The following is a 19,585-nucleotide window of genomic DNA, read 5'->3' on the forward strand; positions in this document are numbered from 1 at the left end:
AATCAGGCTTGCTTGGTGAGTTCAGCAGCTGTTGTCAGTCCTGTTTATTGTATATAAATATTTGAAATCCTTTTTAAAAACAATTTTTATTTACCAATCTACTACTAGCTTTTAGAGCCAACTAGTTGTTTTGGTAACTGATTATTACCTCTATGATTATATATTCCTGTTACAAAATTGTCGGGCAAGTAGGACATCCATTTCTTCAGGTGATTAGCTCTTTCTGACTCAGAAGCAGTCTTTTCTGGGGAATAATGCATTCCTTGTTTTGGTGGGTGGTATGACTCATTACTTGCATGGGAACTTCATTCTGATATTTTGACACTTATATTCTGAATACACTGTAAATAAAAACAAAAGTAGGGTTGGGACAATACTGACATAAAAACTTGGTGAAGAGGCTGGTAGAAACTAACTGTTCCATCTTGTAGGATGGAAGCCAATACCCAGAAAGAAATAACAGCTCTGAAACTCTGTGAAGGACACCCCAACATCGTGAAGTTGCATGAAGTTTTTCATGACCAGGTATTCCACGCTGTGTTTCTGTGCATGCTAATTCATACTCAGGTGTCTACTTTTTTTTCTTTTTTTTTTTTTACCAGTTTTGTTGGTGCTGCTGGTTTGGAGTTAGGACACAGACCTCACCCAGCAGCCGCAGAGGGCAGGGCAGTCGCTCCGCACACGCATACCCACCCCTTTCCCTTCTGCGTTTCTCCCTCAGCGGTGGCCATGTGACGGGAGGAGGCCGGAGGGCCAGGAGCCCAGGGCCACGGCTACCTGCTGCACTGCACTTGTGACCAGTTCAGCTGCTCTCATCGTGCTTAGCCACTCATGCCCAGGACTCAGCATTTCCACCCTTCAGCCTCCACTTGTAGACTAGATCGCAGAGGGCCGTAAGCCTAATTGGAGCAAGCTAAGGGACACACGGGGCAGAAAGGGGGATGCTTCCCTTTCATTTGCTTAGTCCAGGCCACAGTGCTGGCTCCGCACAGGCCATGCCATGCTGCCTCCTCTCCTACTCCCAGTCCTGGTGTTTAACAGGCACCTGACTCAGACCAGGTGACAGGCTGCAAGAGGAGCACCAGGGTCAGGTCCTTGTCTCCTCCCCAGTTCCTCCACTGCCATCTTCCGCGACAGTTATCTTTTCCTCGGGGAGTGGTGGGATGGAACAGCCCTGCCCAAGACAGCACGCTGAGGTGCTTTTAGCACGAGAGCTAAAACCACCCAGGTTTTACCAAAGAAGAAACAGACCAGAGATCTGTCCAAGATCACATAGCAAGCCAGTGAAAATCTCGTTGGGAAAATGTGGCCTCTGGTTCTGGGCTTCTTCCTGTGCTGCTGTAGCACCCACATGCTAGGAGAGCTGTGGCCCGCTTCTCTGCCACACTGAAATGTCCCCTGATGCTATGCCCAGGAGTGACACATCCTGGGGAGACCGGGTGGCAGCGGCATCAGAACTGTAAAAACCGCTGCCGTTGACTGTCATACCTCATGCAGTCCAGGCGCTGTACCAGACACGCTACCTGGATTGCCTTTTTCAGTCCTTACAGTAACCATGAGATAAGAACGGGAGCTCACGGATGGTAATGCCAGGGTCTCACAGTTTGTGAGTGCTAACGCTGGGCTCTCAACCCAAGCTGCCCAACTGCAGGGCAAGCTTTTAGTCACTTTGCTCTATTGCCTCAGGGGAGACGGAAACACAGCCTGGTTTTCTCATCTGGTGGATGAGCAAAAATATCACCTTCTTCTTGCTTTTTGGTTCTCACAGCCAGGAAACATCATCTTTGTAGCAAGTACTCAGGAAGAAATGCTCTTCCTGCTCCTCGACTGCCTCCACCTGTTTGGGCTGATCAGCCACAATGGAGGCAGTGAGTCCCCTGTCCCTGGGACGTGCTTAGGAGGAGCCTGGACCATCTCCTGATGAAGATAATCTTCAATACCCACCTCCGGTTTTGCACCCGTCACCAGTACATCCCAGCAAAGACATTCACTCTCTGACTCAGGCTGATGTCAGAGCTCAGAGACTGAATCCCTAATGTTTTATGCCACAAGTTATATTTATTATTTACTATTTTTATATTTAAGAGTTACTAGAATATGAATGATACCTGATACAATTCTATAGGTACTAGTATAAATATATTGTCATTCTAATATGCAGTTGATATCTTGGGTTGTTTTATCTATGATGGTGACAGTTGTCTAAATCGTCCCCAATCCATACAGTCTTGTTTTCAACTCATGAGTGAAATCTATTGAGGGCGGGACTTCCTCCTTTGGCTGTGCTATAGTATAGTTCATTTTCTATACCATAATTCATGCTTTACTGCTTTATTCACTTCCTATCACTGCGGTAACCAATTACCACAAACCTGAAACAATACAAATGTCTTATCTGCAGTCTGGAGATCAGAAGTCCCCAATCAGTCTCACTGGTGTCAGTGAGGGTGTCAGCAGGGCTGGTTCCCTCTGGAGGCCCTGAGGGACAGTCTATTCAGTTGTCTTTCTCAGCGTCTAGAAACTGCCCACGTTCCTTGGCTTGCACCCCTGCACGCACCACTCCCATCTCCTGTTTCGTAATCCCGTCTCGTACTGTTGAGGCTGCTGGGTAAGTGAGATAGCCTCCCTGTCTCCAGATCTGTCACCACAACTGCAGACCCCTTTACCGGGTAAGGTAACAGCCACAGGTTCTGGGCAATGGAATTGGGTTGTCTTTGGAGGACCGTTATTCAAGCTACCACATACACATTTTCTCACTGTTACCTAATTTATTTGTAAGGGCCCTAAAGTTACTTCATATCCCCAATGTCATTAAGTAAGAGAACTGGTATTCAAATCCAGGTCTGACTCTAATGTCTATCTTTTAAGCCACTATAAGGTAGGTATTGCCCTCCTTTTTAAATAAAAAAGCTCACAGGTATATACTTCTAATAGACCTTCAACTTTGACCTTATTCGTGTGATGTAGAAACTCAAATTGGCTTGATCGCCAGGAGCCTGAGCATAGTTCTCTTACTAAAAGGGCTCTGCACTCTTGACCATTTGCCCAGTTGGTATTTATAATTGTCTTTTTTGTGATGCAAGTTTTCTGGATTTTGCGAATTCAAAGCACCATTTTGTTGTTTGAGTAACATTGGTATTGGTGCTATATAGTACTCAGCACCTGGATCTGAATATTGATTTGGTAGTTTTTAAACTGTGTTCATTCGAGAGCTAATATAATTTCTTTGCTTTTTGAGAGCTATGTTCCTTTCTTTATGAAATGTACGAAAAGCAGAGTAAGTGCACTGCTCACAAGAATGAGGGGATGTTTCAAAATGGATATGAAGCGTTGAAATATCCCCTCATTCTTGTGAGCAGTTATATAACATTAAACAAGTTAAGATAATGCCATTGGGATCAAAGCAGTTATTAAAAAAACAAAACCAAAAAACCCTGCAGTGAGTTATGGCTATTAACAGGAACCCCGAAACTTCATCTGCTAAGCCCTGACAGGAAGTTCAAAGTGACATCACCACACAGCGCCTTTCACAGACGCCAGGGTTGGTAATCTTGTACATTGTTTAAAGCAGCCATTTTCATGTTACAGTGCTAGATCACACTTTAAGAAGAAAACATGTCAACTTGATAGAGAGGGTTGGAATGGAATTCAAATGAAAGAGTATAAAGACTTCGCTGCAGTACTTGAAATTTTCCATTACCAAAATAGAACTCTAAAAATGCCACCTTCCCTTTTAGCGCTTTAAAATACAAGGATCGCTGTGGATTTTAACAAAGGCTCATCTATGTTTATTTGTGGTAGTTCATAGCCAATAATTGTTTTACATGTTAATAAATATATAAAGAATAAATATAAAGAATACGTAATGTTCATTAAGGCCCCCCACCTTGTTCCTCTTTCTTTCCTAGCTTCACACATTTCTGGTGATGGAACTTCTGAATGGGGGAGAGCTGTTTGAACGCATTAAGAAGAAGAAACACTTCAGTGAGACGGAGGCCAGCTACATCATGCGGAAGCTTGTTTCTGCTGTGAGCCACATGCACGACGTCGGAGTGGTGCACAGAGATCTGAAACCTGAGGTAGAGAAGGACACGTTCTCTCCCATCAGCCCCTCCGGCCTTATTATCAAATATCCCCCAGATGTGTGAGCTTTTTTATTTTTACTTTCAGGTTTTTCTGCTAAATAGATACTCATGTTCTTTGGATTTTTTTTTCTATCTATTTTAGTCTAAAATAAATGTCTTTTTTTTTTTTTTTTTTTAGATACTCATGTTCTTTGGATTTTTTTTTTTCTATCTATTTTAGTCTAAAATAAATGTCTTTTTTTTTTTTTTTTTTTTTTGCCAGCTAATCATCTCAAGGCTATATTTGTAAGTGTGAGAGCCTTTTATGGAAGAAATACTTTATACAACAGTTGTGTAGTAAAAATAGCAATGGAAATTTTTGTTAGCAGAAAATAATATTCCTTCTATATGTATACCATTTTAGAAGGGTTTTTTTAATGGTGTATTTTAAAACCTTATTTTTCACATTTGTAATCAGATCGATTAGCTCATGAATAGGAGTGCATATAATTTTGTTCTACATATTTAAACATAGAGAATTGTCTTGGTTTAATCAATTATGCCATCCTTGTATGTGCTTTCCTTTGCTCATGTACTATAATATTTATAGAACTGTGTAGCAATGCAGAAGTAGCACTTTTTAAAATATACTTCTTCTTTGAAAAGGTTAATAAAAATGGTTCTAACTCTAGAATGATCCCTTTTTAGTATCAGATATAAGAAAGTTCTTTCCTTTTAGAAAATCATCAAAGTAATCATGAAATTTTAAAAGCAAACCCAATAATTTATAAAAGAATAACAATGAAGCATCCTTTACTGTATGTAAAATTATACATATTTCCTCTTTAAAATAGAGTACCATGGCCCTGGTCAGTTGGCTCAGTGAATAGAACGTCAGCCCAGCATGCAGATGTCCTGGGTTCAAGTCCCGGTCAGGGCACACATGAGAAGCAACCATCTGCTTCTCTTCTCCTCTCTCTCTTCCCCTCTTGCAATCAGTGGCTTGATTGGTTCTAGCATAGCCCCAGGATAGCTGGGTTGATCTGAGCGTGGGCCTCAGGTGCTGAGGATAGCTCAGTTGATTTGAACATCAACCCCAGACCGGGGTTGCCGGTGGATCCTGGTCAGGGTGCATGTGGGAGTCTATCTCCCCTCCTCTCACTTAAAAAAAAAAAAAAGAATACTATTTTTAATTACCTGTGTGATTATAATGCATTTTCAAGTATATTTAAGATTATTTATTTGGTGTTTATTTTTTGTGTGTCAGACCACAAAAGAATGTTTAGCAGAAGGCACCATTTTTGCCTTTTATTTAAATATCTTGGATTATTGGTGGGAAGAGGTTTTTAAAAATGGAATTATGTATGTGTTCAAATATAATTGACCAACTCCTAAAGTATTTCAACTTCAGCCTGTGTATTTTCTGTTGCCGTTATTCATATTACTAGTGGTTAGTCGAAAACGAATTTGCTTTAGGCACTCGCAGCTCTGATAGCTGCCCCTCCGCTTCCTTCACCGCAGCGCTTACTCTCCTACATGACGCCCCCTGAAAGTATGGCGCTCTGTGCAGTGAAGATTAGCTGTCTATTTTTAAATGTGCAAGCACACCACTTAAATGTTTTCTTGGTAGCTGAGGAACAAGCATGTAAGTTTTTTTAATTGAAAGATCTGTTCCATGACTGTAGAATTCATTTTCACATGTTTTATTCTTTGATAACTGGCCATCTGTCATCTCGTGAGTCTCGAACGATGCAGCTGTCCTCTGCAGAATGTAATTTGCCTCTCTGTCTTACCTATACTTCATTCTTCTCATTTGTTGTAAAACTTTTCTCTGGCGTAGGCATTTGAAATGGGGACTTGTCATGTCATGTAGGAAATTCTACTACAATTATAATCCTAAATCAAAAAAAATTTTTTTTTGGAGAAATGAAAATGTACCTATTTTCATAATGAAAGAGCTTTCACTTTGACTTTTAAATGGCAGTGTATATTATTTCCAAACTGAAAATGTAATACTTTTCCCAGTGATGTAGCATTTAAAGATCTGATTATGTATCTTTTGGGACATAGTTATGTGGCATTCATTTTTTGCATAGGCAAAAATCCTAAATTCTGGGTGAGAATCAGATAAATTTAGAAGCTGGCTGACATTCTTGGTAAGCTGCTTTTTATTTGTTGCAATTGGTTCCCATGCTCTTGGAAGATTAGGAAAAATTATATCAAATTAGTTTCCGGCAGAGCTGGAGACAAGGAGACAAGGAGATTGAGTGGTTACTCCCTTTCTTTGGCAGCTGTTGACTCCCGCTCCAAGCGGGAGGAGAGAGGAGAAGGTTAGGGAGTGCCATCTGCCCTCTACTTCAAGGACTAAGGTCACGGAAGCCCCCTGCCATGCTTAATAAGGAGTAAACTGAAGCCCTTCTCAAGGGTCCAGGCTCAGTGAGGACAGGGCCCGGTGTGCTTGACTCGCAGGTCTGGAGGTAGCCCTGCAGAGGAGCTCAGGAGTCGTTTGCTGAAAGACGTGTCCCAAGTACACATTCCGTAAACCCCACCTGTGACTTCAGTTGTGGTAAAGCCTTCCAGATAATTATATCATATTTTAATTTCACTACAAATTCAAGATTAAGCATTGCATGATAGAACATATTTTTAAACTTTTTAGTTAATTGTTTTTCTTCCCACTCTACTTATTTTTAACTTCTGAATATAAGGCTTAGAAGATTTTTCTTCTTTGTATCAGTGAAGCCTTCTGTGATGTTTTTTATTTCAGTAAGAATACTATTAGCAAAGCAAATGATGTTGCTAGGCTAGGGAATAATTTAATGAACATTGAAGACATAATAGGTTTTCTTAGCATGCCTATAGACATTGTAGTCGGATTTACCTACTGTGGGTTCTGGCTTGACAAGCTGATAAAAATGGTGGTTTGGGCATCAGTACAGTTAGCATTTGTTAAGGAGGTAATAAATATAAAAAGTAGTACAGTAAAACCGTGGGATTGAGAAGCCTTAGTGGGTGAATGATTCAAAAATAACAGTGTTTTCTGAATAATTGAGGTATAATATTCATAAGCATCAAAAAATGTTTAAGTATTAAATGTTTGGGGAAAAAGAGTTCTGAAATTTATGTTACTACCATATCTTCTTTAATAAGCTAAACTAGATCTTATATAAATATTTATTTATGACAATTCAGTAGATGCATATTCATCAAAACATCCATTGTCTGCCTGCACCAGACCCTCAGGATGGAGTCATAGATAAGGTGGACACACCACACAGTATCTACCCTGGAATTATGGTCCAGTGGGGACGGAGACATTGAATTAATAATGCACAGCTGTTAAGAGCCAGGAAGGAACTGTAAGGAATGCTGGGAGGAAATACAGAAGCAAGCCCTAACTTCAGTGTGGTGGCAAGGCTGGGCGGTGTCTCTGAATGGAGATCAGGCTCGCCTACGCCGTCTTGGAAGGGAGCTTGGCAGAGGAAGTGGAACGCGGGCACAGAGTTCCAGAGAAGCATAGGCAAAGGCATGGTGTAGCCAAAAATGCTTCACGTGACACTGTACCATTGAAGTAACACAACAGATCACAAAGCAGAGGACAATAGGACACTGGCACCCAGCCCCCGCCCCTCCCCATCAGCCCCTCTCTGTGTCTGAGTCCTGTATCAATATATAATTTACATAAACGGCATCACCAAGTCCCATGATGTTTTAATAAGAGATTGATGTGTTTGTATCTTGCAGAATCTATTGTTCACTGACGAAAATGACAATTTAGAAATTAAAGTAATTGATTTTGGGTTCGCACGCTTAAAGCCGCCTGATAACCAGCCACTCAAGACCCCGTGCTTCACTCTCCACTACGCTGCCCCAGAGCTCCTGAACCACAACGGCTACGACGAGTCCTGTGACCTCTGGAGCTTGGGTGTCATCTTGGTGAGTTCATTTCAGGAGAGCCATTAAACCCAGGCAGTTCTTAGATGTCCTCTGTACCTGTCTCTTTCTTTGCAGTTTTTCCTAATTCATGGAAAAATGGGCAGATTCGTTTCTTTTCAGTTAGAATACTGACACAAGGCTGTTTCCCTTAAACATTTACATTGTACTCAATGTAGGAATTTTGATTTGGGCTTATTTTGAAATAGTTAAGGCAGCTGTGTTTCATGTGACTAAAACAGTTAAATATATAGTTTTAAAAGATAGTGTATTTTCAAAAGATTTGCACACTAGATATAATGTGAAAATAGTGAAGTTACTCAATAGAATAACATTAAAAATGTATTCTTTGAGTTTCTAAGACTAAAAGTGTAATTAAGGAATACGATTTAGGGTAAATTAACAAGTTAACAGATAAAATTAGAAATGTTTATGGTAATTTAAAATAATCAGGGTAAGCATACTTTTCACAAAATGTCCTTGGCTACAGTGATCAAAAATAGTACATTAAGCTAGCAAAATCTTTGCGTATTTATTCTCAAAATAGCTTTGCCTTTTATGCACGTAATTTGTAATGCATAATCTTAGGGAGAAATTTTCAGACAGCACAGAAAGGTAGACGAAAAAAGTGAGCTCACTCGTAATCTCATCATACAGAGACGATGCTGTATAAGCTCTCACTGTTCCTTATTTTTCTACTAGTAGTTCTACATACATGTACATATATTTGGGGTTTTAGAAAATGAGATTATAATATACACATAGTTTGAATCTCAGAAGTTTAACCATTTACTAATGTGAAGTTAGCATTTTCCAGTTTTTCATTAATTTAAACTGTACAAATGAATTTTTTTATATATATGCTTACATTTACCTGATTTGTTTAGAATAGATTTCTAAGAGAAGGGTATGCACATCTTTATTTGGAAATCTGTGCCTTGACTTCTGGAAGTTTTTCCTATTACATTCTCATGAACTGCATGCCATACATGGAAGACTACCAATTTCAGGCTTCCAAGTTACTTCCTGCTCTTGTCATTTGCACACATTTCTGTGATGAATGTTGTCTGAGCATCTTCTCCTATGTTTGGACACTTGTACTTCTCTTGTCTGCATTGCTGTTTATGACCTTTGCCCACTTCCCTGTGGGAAATTTTTCTCCCTGAATTTTAAAGCTCTATTGAAGATTTTAATTCTCTGTCTGCCATTAATATTGGAAATGGTTTTATCCAGTGTGTTGTTTGTTCAAAAACTTTATTTATAGTAATATGGGGTTCTAATTTTGTTTTTAGAGGATTTAAATAGAAAAATTTTTTTTTATTTCTATGTAGTAAGATACATCTGTCTGTTCCTTTGTGGTATCCGGCTTTGATGTCAGATCGTGCCTCTACCCCTACCCCGATCCAAGGTTATAAAAATATCCCCCTAAATCTTCCTGGAGAATTATATGTATTTTTAGAGTTTAATTTGCACTCCATCTGGGGTGTGTTTCGCTGCGGCTTGTTTTCTCCTAGTGGCTGGCCAGGTGTCCCTGCCGGATGGCTCGTTTGCTTCAAGCTTTATATGGTTTTCATGTCAGTAATTTTAAGTCATCCTTTCTAATGTTCAAACTAAAGTGACATATTTATGAATCAGACTTTTTAGATAAAAATAAACAACTTTTATAGATATGAGAGTTTTATTTAAGGTCTTAAACATTACTAGCACTCTCCTAAAAAAAAGTCTAAATAAAAAAGCAGCCTTTTGTTTTTTATATTGATGTAAGATTACCCCTTTTAAGAGAACCTTTACATCTAAGATAAGCCAGTTATAACCATCAACCTTTTTTTTAGGTTGTAAAAGACAGTCTTAGACGTGCAGGCAGGTATTTTAGAGCTCCCGAATTGAGGCCGTTTCTATGGAAATAACTTCGTGTGGTGGTGTGGACGGAAGTCATGCTTCTCTAGATCTGAGTGCCGAGTTCTTTAGAGAAACAGGGCACAAAGAGCCAGTTAAATGATACCACAGGAGTACAATCACAGCGTCCATGTTGTGTGAAGTTCCACAGGACAAATCACCCACTTCCTCCACCAAATAAGTTTTAAGAAAAAATAGCATGGGAACCTATAGATCGAAAGACACACAAGAAACAGTGCTTGCATTTTACTTGAATTGTGATTCTAGCATATTCTAATTTTTTTTCTTTTTTTTTTTTTTTTTTAGAGTCAGAGAGGGATAGATAGGGATAAACAGACAGGAACGAGGAGAGAGGAGAAGCATCAATCATCAGTTTTTCATTGTGACACCTTAGTTGTTCATTGATTGCTTTCTCATATGTGCCTTGACCGTGGGCCTTCAGTAGACCGAATAACCCCTTGCTCAAGCCAGCGACCTTGGGTCCAAGCTGGTGAGCTTTTTTCTCAAACCAGATGAGCCAGCGCTCAAGCTGGTGACCTCGAGGTCTTGAACCTGGGTCCTCTGCATCCCAGTCTGATGCTCTATTCACTGCGCCACTACCTGGTCAGGCAAGCATATTCTAATTTCAATGCTATTTATTAAATTCAAACTAAATCTAACTCATACAGATGTACTTATAGAAAGCATGTAACACAATTGGAAAATTTTAAATATTGATTGAATATTGAATTATACAAAGGAATGACTGCTAATGTTTTTTGGGTGGATAATGATATTGTGGCTGTGGTTTTTAAAAATGTTTGTTTTTTAGAGATAATGAGGTGCAGGCCAGTGACTTAGTGGATAGAGCGTCAGTCCAGCATATATGTATATCCTGGGTTTGATTCCCGGTCGGGGCACACAGGAGAAGTGACCATCTTCTTCTCCACCCTATTCTCCCCCCTTCTCTCTCTTTTCCTCTCCTGCAGCCAATGGTTCGATTGGTTTGAGCATCAGCCCTGGGTGCTGAGGATAGCTCAGTTGGTCTGAGCATGTCAGCCTCAGGTGCTAAAAATAACTCGGTACTCAAGCATCAACCCCAGACCGGGGTTGCCAGGTGAATCCCAGTTGGGATGCATGTGGTAGTCTGCCTCACTATCTCCCCTCCTCTCACCTAAAAATAATAAAAAAAGATACATAATGAAATACAGATGGAAAACAAAGTGAACACCTGAATTAAACTGTCAAGAAAAAAGAATGCTTTGCAAATGTTTCCACACAAGTGAATACATATCTCCAGAGGATCTAGATACGAAGCCTGAATGATCCCATAGCAAGTGCAGAGTTTACTTAGAGTCTCCTGTTCTGCGTTAGAAATCAGTGGTCCTTTAGCGTGTTGCAGCTACTAAACATGAGTGTGGGTATTTTAGTATGCACATAACTGCTATTTCCCCCACTGAATAACAAATGCTTCAGGAAGATGCGTGACGGCATACATGGCTTTGGTTACAGCCCCGCCTGCCTCATAGAGGTGCAGTCCCCGTCGGAAACATATATATAAGTACATCTGTATGAGTTAGATTTAGTTTGAATTTAATAAATAGCGTTGAAATTAGAATTTGCTTCAATCAGAATTCAAGTAAAATGCAAGCACTTTCTTATGTGTCTTTCCATCTATAGGCTCCCATGCTATTTTTTCTTGTGACTTATAATACACAGGACTGCACTAAATAGAAGTGACACCCAGCCTCCGTCAGCTCAGAGGGCCGTAACCAAGCACCGCAGACGGGGCCCTAGACAACAGGCACTCATGTTCTCACAGTTCTGGACGTTGGGAAGTCCACTATCCAGGGGTCTGCACGGGATGTCCTCACAGAGCCTTTTCTCTCGTACTTGGAGAGGGAGTGAGCAAGCTCTCAGTGTGTCTCTGGGTACAGACGCTAATCCTGTCCAGTCAGAACCCCTCCCTGTGACCTCATTTCACTTACATTACCTCAGTTGAGGCCCTGTCTCCAGATCCAGTCACACTGGGGGTTGGGTCTTCAACATCTGAACAGATATGTACAAACATACACACACAATATAATGATACAATACATATATATGGACCATAGAGATTTAGTTTTCCCACCCAACAGCCTGTTGCATGTTTTTTTTACAACAGAAAGCAAGAAAACTCTATTTGTAAAGGTTGCTTATGTTTTGCCACATACGTACCCTTAAAAAGTGGGGTGGGAATAAGAAGTGGAGCAGATTTGGGGGCACTGTTTGGCGTATGACTAAGCTTGTGCACACCAAAGGACCCAGCAGTTGTTCTCAGATCTGTAGCCCCTAGTGGGCATTTTTGTGTACCAAAGGACATGTACAAGAAAATAGCACGTTTCACAGTTCCCCACATTGGAAACGAGTCAGATGTTCATCAACAATAGAACAATACTAGGTGGGCTCCCCAGAAAGCAGAAGCTAAAGCTAAAGCTATATTTTATCAAGTCCCCAAGGAGCAGCGCCCGGAGGAGCGGGAGCGAGGAGAGAGGGCGAGCAGAGGCCGCACTGCTGGGCTGCCACCAGTTCAGTACCAAGGCAGCCGGCCGCCGGACTTCAGGAACCCGAGACCTAACTGAGGAGACCCTGCGTTTGCAGGACAGAAACCGGGGCTGTAAAAGTGGGTCATGCACCCATTGGGTCTAGATCTGGGAGGCCTAGCACCAACAGATCGGCCATCGGTTCAGCAGAGTCCCCAGAGACAGAGCCCCAGCCCCACTGGGTATTGTCCTGTGTTGGTGCCTTTACTGAGCTTTTCATGTTCTGACAAACCAGCCGCACCCAAGTGAAGGGAATGCAGCCCATCCATCAAGGAGGCTCAGCTTCCTCTCTTCCTCCATCAGATGGTCATTGGGAGCCCCCCAATATGGCATAGGCTTGAGGGACGGAAGAAGCAGCGGTGCCGCAGAGAGGTGGCACGCACCTGTGCGTGGAAGGTACTGCCGTCTGGGCCTCCTGGGACTCATGCTGAGTGCCATGTCCACCGTGCATGGATTGCTGCTGCAACTCTGTGGGTCGATGCATCTGCTGATCCTAGTGCACAATACACTGCTGAGACCACTTGTTTGGACACTCAGAGTCTCGTAGGGCCCAGTGGCATCCCAGTGTCACCAAAAAGGGACCAGGACCGAGGAGGGTCTACCTCAGCATAGTCTGCAATGTGTGGGTTCTTGACGTTGTGTAGAAAAGATTTCATGGCACATGTCCATGTAATTTTGAGAGTAGTTATTAAAGCTGGGGACAGGGAAACAAAGGAAAGGCTTAAGAGAGAAGAGGCAAGATCACAGTAACAGGAGTGAGCGAAGACTGGGCTGCTAGACTCGGGAAAGGAAGTTGCAGTGACAGAAGTGCGCCATGCTGGGCCGCGTGGACAATGGAAAGGAAGTTACAGAGGCAGAAGAAGTGAATGACACTGGACTTCGTGGACTCGGGAAACAAGCTGTAGAGGCAGAAGGAGAGTCCCTGGAGACAGGTTCAGAGGTTAGCCCAGGATGAGCTGCCACTGCCTGCTGTTCCCCCGATTGCAAGTCTCACGGGGACACTTGAGTTTAGGTGAAAGAAAGCAAAGTATAGGCCTGAGGACGGTTTGCAGGCATGCGTATCAGTGCCAGAGCCGTGTTGACTTGTACCACATTCAGCGTGGCAGCTGATCCTCCTGGCCCGTTTTAGCCATGAGCTGTCATTCCTTTGGTGCGTACACTGTTCCTGTTCTCAGTTCCTCCTCCTCACAGACTGTGCTTCCTAGTAACATAATTGTGTGTAAGCTTTTGCTTCAGACTCTGCTTTCTGGGGAACCCAGGCCGAGATAGCTGGTGCTATCAGTGACCTGGAATGCAGAGCTTAGAAGGGGCTTTGAAGTTGCACGTCTCCACCCCAGTTCCCACAGGGGTGGGGTCCCTGTTGCCCTCCAGCCAGAGAAAGAGGAAGGGTAAACAGAGGGAGGCCAGGCTGGAGGGAGCTGGCTACTGCTTGTTACCAAGTGCAATGGAGTGCTTGATCTTGCTGAAGAACTCGTCCCAGAGGGTTAACTAATTTCCCAAGCTAGTAAATCAAAAAGCACTTGTTTGAAGCCAGGTGTGCCTCTCAAGTTCATTTGTCCCCTTCTGCACCACATGTCCTCTGTGCAGGGAGGATGGCCAAGGACAGAGACCTAGTTAGATTGGTGGACTTTGCCAGCTGAAGAAAGCAGATGGTGTTGTGAGGACACTTGGTACTTGTGCGGCCAGGGAGGTGGAGGGACTGTCGGTAGGGACAGTGGGGTTGAAGCCGGGAAATGCGGAGGCTGAGGCCCACGGGGAGCGTGTGGGGAAGCCAGTGAAGGGTTGAGTGCGTTAACGTCACTCTGGGTCTGTATGAGCGCTGACGGAGAGAGGGAGGGTAGAAGGGGCAGGGAGACTGCTGGGTGTAATGTTGGGCAGCCTCTCTGAGCCAGTGGACTCGAGTTCAGTCTGCTGTAGTCACAGCCTTCCCCACCAAGGATTTAGGAGGGTTGGGTTTGTTTTTTTTTATTAAGATTTTTGTCTCTGTTCTACAGATGTCCTAGCATTTCCCTCCTTAGAACAACTATTTCTCTTGTTATATTGTTGAAATTAGAAACCAGTTTCTTTTCCTTGTCTTCTATTTTCAAACTCTCCGATCCCACGAGTATAGTCTTTATTCTCCTCAGGCACAACTTTCTTTTTCAGAAAGTCCGCATTTGCCCAGAGCCTCCCAGTCTCAGGTAACCTAGATGGTCGCGTGTCCTCCCCCTGCCTGGGTCTCAGACATACACCTTTCATCCTTCTTACTTGGGTTTTGTTGACTGCCTACCTGACTCTTAGTTTTTCTTTTTTATGTTATTTTTATTATTCTGCCTGGGAATTTCTGCCAGCGGGTGGGGGAGTAAGAAGTATTAACTCATAGTTGCTTCACTTCGGTTGTTTATTGATTGCTTATCATATGTGTCTTGATCAGGCAAGCCCAGGGTTTCAAACCAGTGACCTCAGCATTCCAGGTTGACATTTTATCCACTGCGCCATCACAGGCCAGGCAGAAGTCACATACTCTTTAAAACCCAGCAACGATAATCATAATAAACTGTTGAATGAAACATTCTGTTTTGTTTCTCCTTTTTTTCTCAATAGTATACAATGTTGTCTGGGCAAGTTCCATTCCAATCTCATGACCAAAGTTTGACATGTACTAGTGCAGTGGAAATCATGAAGAAAATTAAAAAGGGAGATTTCTCCTTTGAAGGAGAAGCCTGGAAGAATGTATCCCAAGAGGCTAAAGATTTGATCCAAGGTAAGAATCGAAGGGAATTATACATTTTATGTGATGTGCAGTGACTGAAGTGGAATCATGCCATTACACGTTTTCTGTTAATTACACTAGGAACCCATGTGTTCTCAAAGGTTTCCAGGCTACTGTATTGGACCTTTTCTTCTTCTTTTTCCTCTTTACCAAGGGAGAGGAGAGGAAATAGAGAAACAGATTCCCACATATGCCCCAATCAGGATCCACTTGGCAATCGCCATCTGGGGCCACTGCTCTGCCCTTCTGGGGCCATGTTCTCATCAGAGCTATTTTTAGCACCTGAGGTAGAGGTTCCATGAGCCGTTCTTAGTGCCTGGGGCTGATGCACTTGAACCAGTCGAGCCATGGCTGCAGTAGGGGAAGAGAGAGAGAAAGAAGAGGGAAGAAGAGGGGTGGAGAAGCAGATGGTCACCTCTCCTGTGTGCCCTGGCCAGGAATCAAACCCTGGATATCCACATGCTGGGCCAGTGCTCTACCACTGAGCCAACCAGCCAGGGCTGGGCCTTCTTATCAGAACATCCTCCCTCAGTAGTCTAGTCCTCAGCCACCACGGGAACTAGCCCTGGGTGGGATTCACCAGCATCCTGGTCTGACCCCTCCAAATGGAACCTGCAATTCCTTCCTCTCCACCTCGCTCTTTCGCACGGCCAGGGAGCCAGGTCACCAGTGCAGGAAACTGGGCCCCACCTGGCCCTGCCTTCCTCACCTTCCATAGCAGTCTCTCAGTCCTCATTCATGACTGCCACCTTAGTGCTTGTCATTTCTCTTCTAAGATCCTACAACATCCTTTCAACTGGCCTTACTTCCTCTGACTTTGCCTGTCAGTCATCAATCGGCAGAGTGACCTTCCTAAGATCCACATGTGCCCACACTTCTCTTCTGTTAGGCTCCTTCAGAGACTCCATTGACTTCCGGTCGGACTCCGTCATGGAGCCTTCAGGACGCAGCCCTGGCTGCCTCCGCTCACTGTCGCCTCGCCCCGCCAGTGTGGAGCACGCAGGTTCCTCAGCCATGCCGGCTTCCGGGTGCCAGTGCGCCTGCGCCTGTGCTCTTCCTGTGATTTGTGTCTGAGGTTGACTTTACACTGTTTGACATAGCAAATCATAAAATAAAAATATCTTGTTTATTCCCACAGGACTTCTCACAGTGGATCCAAATAAAAGGCTTAAAATGTCTGGCTTGAGATACAATGAATGGCTTCAAGATGGCAGTCAGTTGTCCTCGAATCCTCTGATGACTCCCGACATTCTAGGATCTTCCGGAGCCGCTGTGCACACCTGCGTGAAGGCCACCTTCCACGTAAGGGCCTTGCTGTGCACACGGAGGGGGTTTGGGAAGGAATCGACTCTCGATAACCTCAGAGACACGCCCTTAGTAATACATGTAACACAATGTGACCTTTCCACTCTAGGTGTTTTCATAAATCCCTTCCTGGTACGCACACATTTAGAAACAGAAAGCACGTGGGGGAGCCGAGTCCCTGCTAGCCCACAGAACTTCCTTCAGTTAGAATGACTGAGATAAGGCAGTAGTCTGATATCTGAATAGGCAGAGTTTCAGTGAGTAGTGAAAACAGCGTGTGTGATATTAGAACTATTTTCTCTCAAATAAGCTAAATCATTTTCTTTAAAAACTCTTAACAAACATTAGGAACTAAGACCCACATATGAGTTTGTTCATTCAACAGCCGTTTTGTGGCTCCTATATCCTAAAGACCGTGGGGGAGAAGAAAGGACTTACTTGGCTTTAGGTATTGATTGTGTAATCGAAAGGCTGCGGCTACGTTGCAGCAACTGCACGTTTGTACCAGGCAGATGCAAATACGTTAAGATAATTCTCTAAGGAGTAATTGCGTTGAGGAGCAATAAAATTACCTTGAAGGGATTATCTTGAGAAAGAAGGGATAGAGTTTCCTCTTCAGCTGCAGAAAGTGATTAAAAAGTTAATGAACTAGGATATGGGGAGTTGTAAAGAGATTAACTGCAAGAATTTTCAGCAGATGATCCAAATCTTCTCAGTGTCATATGATGCGAGGTTTCAGGGGCAACTGCAGCAAGGCCCAAGCATGAGCCTAGAAGAGTCAAGACAGGCTGCCGTGAGGTTTGTGGGTCTGATCTCTTCTTATTTAGTGGCCAGGATATACCCAAATCATTGACTTGGAAGTGGAGAGCAGGGGATCATAATGGATCAAGTCTGCTCTGTGTTGGGACTTTGCAGTCAGAATTTTAGATCTCAGACCCAGAACCAGTCAGAGTAATGGGGGCGCCAGGCTGGGGGGTGAGGAGAGGGCTTAGGTTGCCGACAGTCTGGGAATCTCCCGTCAGGCCATGTTATTATTGAGCGGCAGCTGCGCTGACTTCCTCAGGTGATGTATTCGAGTCTCAACTCCTGAGCAGCCTCGCTGGTTTGATTTAAACCGCACTCTCAGAGATCCCCATGAACTTCTGCACCCACAGGAGGCTTGGATGCAGTGGTTTTGAGGACTCTGGTCCCCAAACCAGTGGCAGCTGTGATGGACAGCTCCAAGTTGTCTTCTGTGTGAGTCATAACTGCCCAGAACTCTCCCAGCCTTTTACCTTCATCAGAGTCCCCGCCCACCTCTTTTTTCCTCCCCTAGGCCTTTAACAAATACAAGAGGGAAGGCTTCTGCCTTCAGAACGTCGACAAGGCCCCGCTGGCCAAGAGAAGGAAAATGAAGAAGACCAGCACCAGCACGGAGACGCGCAGCAGCTCCAGCGAGAGCTCCCACTCCTCGTCCTCCCACTCCCACGGCAAGACCACGCCCACGAAGGCGCTGCAGCCCAGCAACCCCTCGGACGGCGGCAACCCGGACACCCTCTTCCAGTTCTCGGACTGAACAGCACGGAGCGGCGGGAACGGGACCGGTGAGCCACCGCGCCTTCGGTCCCGGGCAGGTGCCTGAGGTGACGTCTTGTGCTTTTAGAAACCGAGTCCCACTGCTTTCATTGGAATCTGCCTCTTAGGGGGTTTTTTCAGGACAACTCAGTTGGTTATCCTTGTCCAAAAGCACTGGACAGAGACTGTTACTGTGAATAAAGCACGTTGTACTGTTTAGCGACCTAGCATGAGGCCAGCAGGACGGCTCTGGAGAGAGCAGAGGCACCTGTAGGTTTAATTAAGGACTGGCTAGAGCGGAACTGCGTACAGAGGATGTCACCGGCCCTCAGAGCTACCCTTGCTGTGATGACACCTTTCACTGCCTTGTGGATAACGTGGGGTTCTAAGAGATTTGCATCCTTTGAACAGTGATTTATCAGAGAAGAATGTCTGTTTTCAAAATGATTCTGTAATGAATTTTATGTGTGGCATAGACTTATTTCTTGAGAGAGGATTTTAACTTATTGTTTTTACTATATGGTTATATATGATGATAACCTGCTATTAATCTTTTTCTTAAAAAAAAAAAAAGGAGTAAAGCAAAGCTGTACGGACTTTCAGTCCAAGGCGCTGTATTTGGGACCCACCTGAGATGCATGCTAAGCTGCGTGTGTTTTTAATTTTGCACTGCTCTTTCCTGGCAGTTTGTTTTAATGGTTATTGCAAAAACAATAAGGTACATATCTCTGTTTTGAGTAATATTGCACTTTATAAAAGACTATGAACAAAGCAAACTTTTATAAAGTGCACACTGTTTAAAGCATATGTACTGTATTTTTTGCCATTTTTTTCTATTCTCTCTTTTAAATTTGTCCTCACATCCACCACCTACTTTGTTTGCATCAAGTAGGAGGGGCCGGTGGCATGACGTCCTCGCCACTTGGGCAGCGATGTGAGGAGACGCAAAGGGAAGTTCTCTTCAACACTGTGCTCCAGGCTTGTCCACTGTGTCGCGCTACAGGGCGGCGTGTCCTCCTGTAGCAGGAATTACGTACAGACTACTGTACAATCATAGCTACGATTGATTTGGACATTTTTCTGTTAAATTTTAAATCCAGAAAGAATATTTTATAAATTTATGCAGAGCACTTTTATTGCTCAAAGGTTCTGAATTCATACGTAAAACAAGTGCTATGTGATGATGTTTCACGTAATGATTGCTGCACTTAAAAACATGATGAATTTCCTATGCAAAAATAGAAGTGGTAGAATTTGTATGTTATATTTTCTTTTTTATTGAATTTATTGGGGGTGATACTGGTTTACAAAGTCATAAAGGTTTCAAGTGTCCAACTCAACGAAACATCATCTGCACACTGCATCGTGCGCCCACAGCCCCAGAGTGGTAGGACTGAGGAAGGAGATCTTTGCTCTGTTTACAGGAATCGTGCTTTAAAAGATAATGCCCAACATGTTTGTTTTATAGTTTTTGTTAATGATGACCTCTGGAGCATTAGTATGGAATTTGGGCATGATGT

At 43.4% G+C, this 19,585-nt stretch overlaps 1 protein-coding gene across 1 annotated transcript in view; it reads left to right on the plus strand.

Moving 5' to 3' along the window:
• Positions 1-18,761, plus strand: part of RPS6KA5 (ribosomal protein S6 kinase A5) — a 134,997-nt gene extending 116,236 nt beyond the window's left edge. The window contains exons 12-17 of the mRNA XM_066276052.1: positions 432-525; positions 3,909-4,079; positions 7,809-8,000; positions 15,038-15,197; positions 16,345-16,508; positions 17,827-18,761. Coding sequence (XP_066132149.1) covers positions 432-525; positions 3,909-4,079; positions 7,809-8,000; positions 15,038-15,197; positions 16,345-16,508; positions 17,827-18,066 — 1,021 coding nt within the window. The 3' untranslated portion in view covers positions 18,067-18,761. The remainder of the gene's footprint in view (positions 1-431; positions 526-3,908; positions 4,080-7,808; positions 8,001-15,037; positions 15,198-16,344; positions 16,509-17,826) is intronic.
• Positions 18,762-19,585: the final 824 nt, after the last annotated feature.

The sequence above is a fragment of the Saccopteryx bilineata genome, chromosome 4 (assembly GCF_036850765.1).
Source record: "Saccopteryx bilineata isolate mSacBil1 chromosome 4, mSacBil1_pri_phased_curated, whole genome shotgun sequence".
In the NCBI taxonomy this organism is placed as follows: domain Eukaryota; kingdom Metazoa; phylum Chordata; class Mammalia; order Chiroptera; family Emballonuridae; genus Saccopteryx; species Saccopteryx bilineata.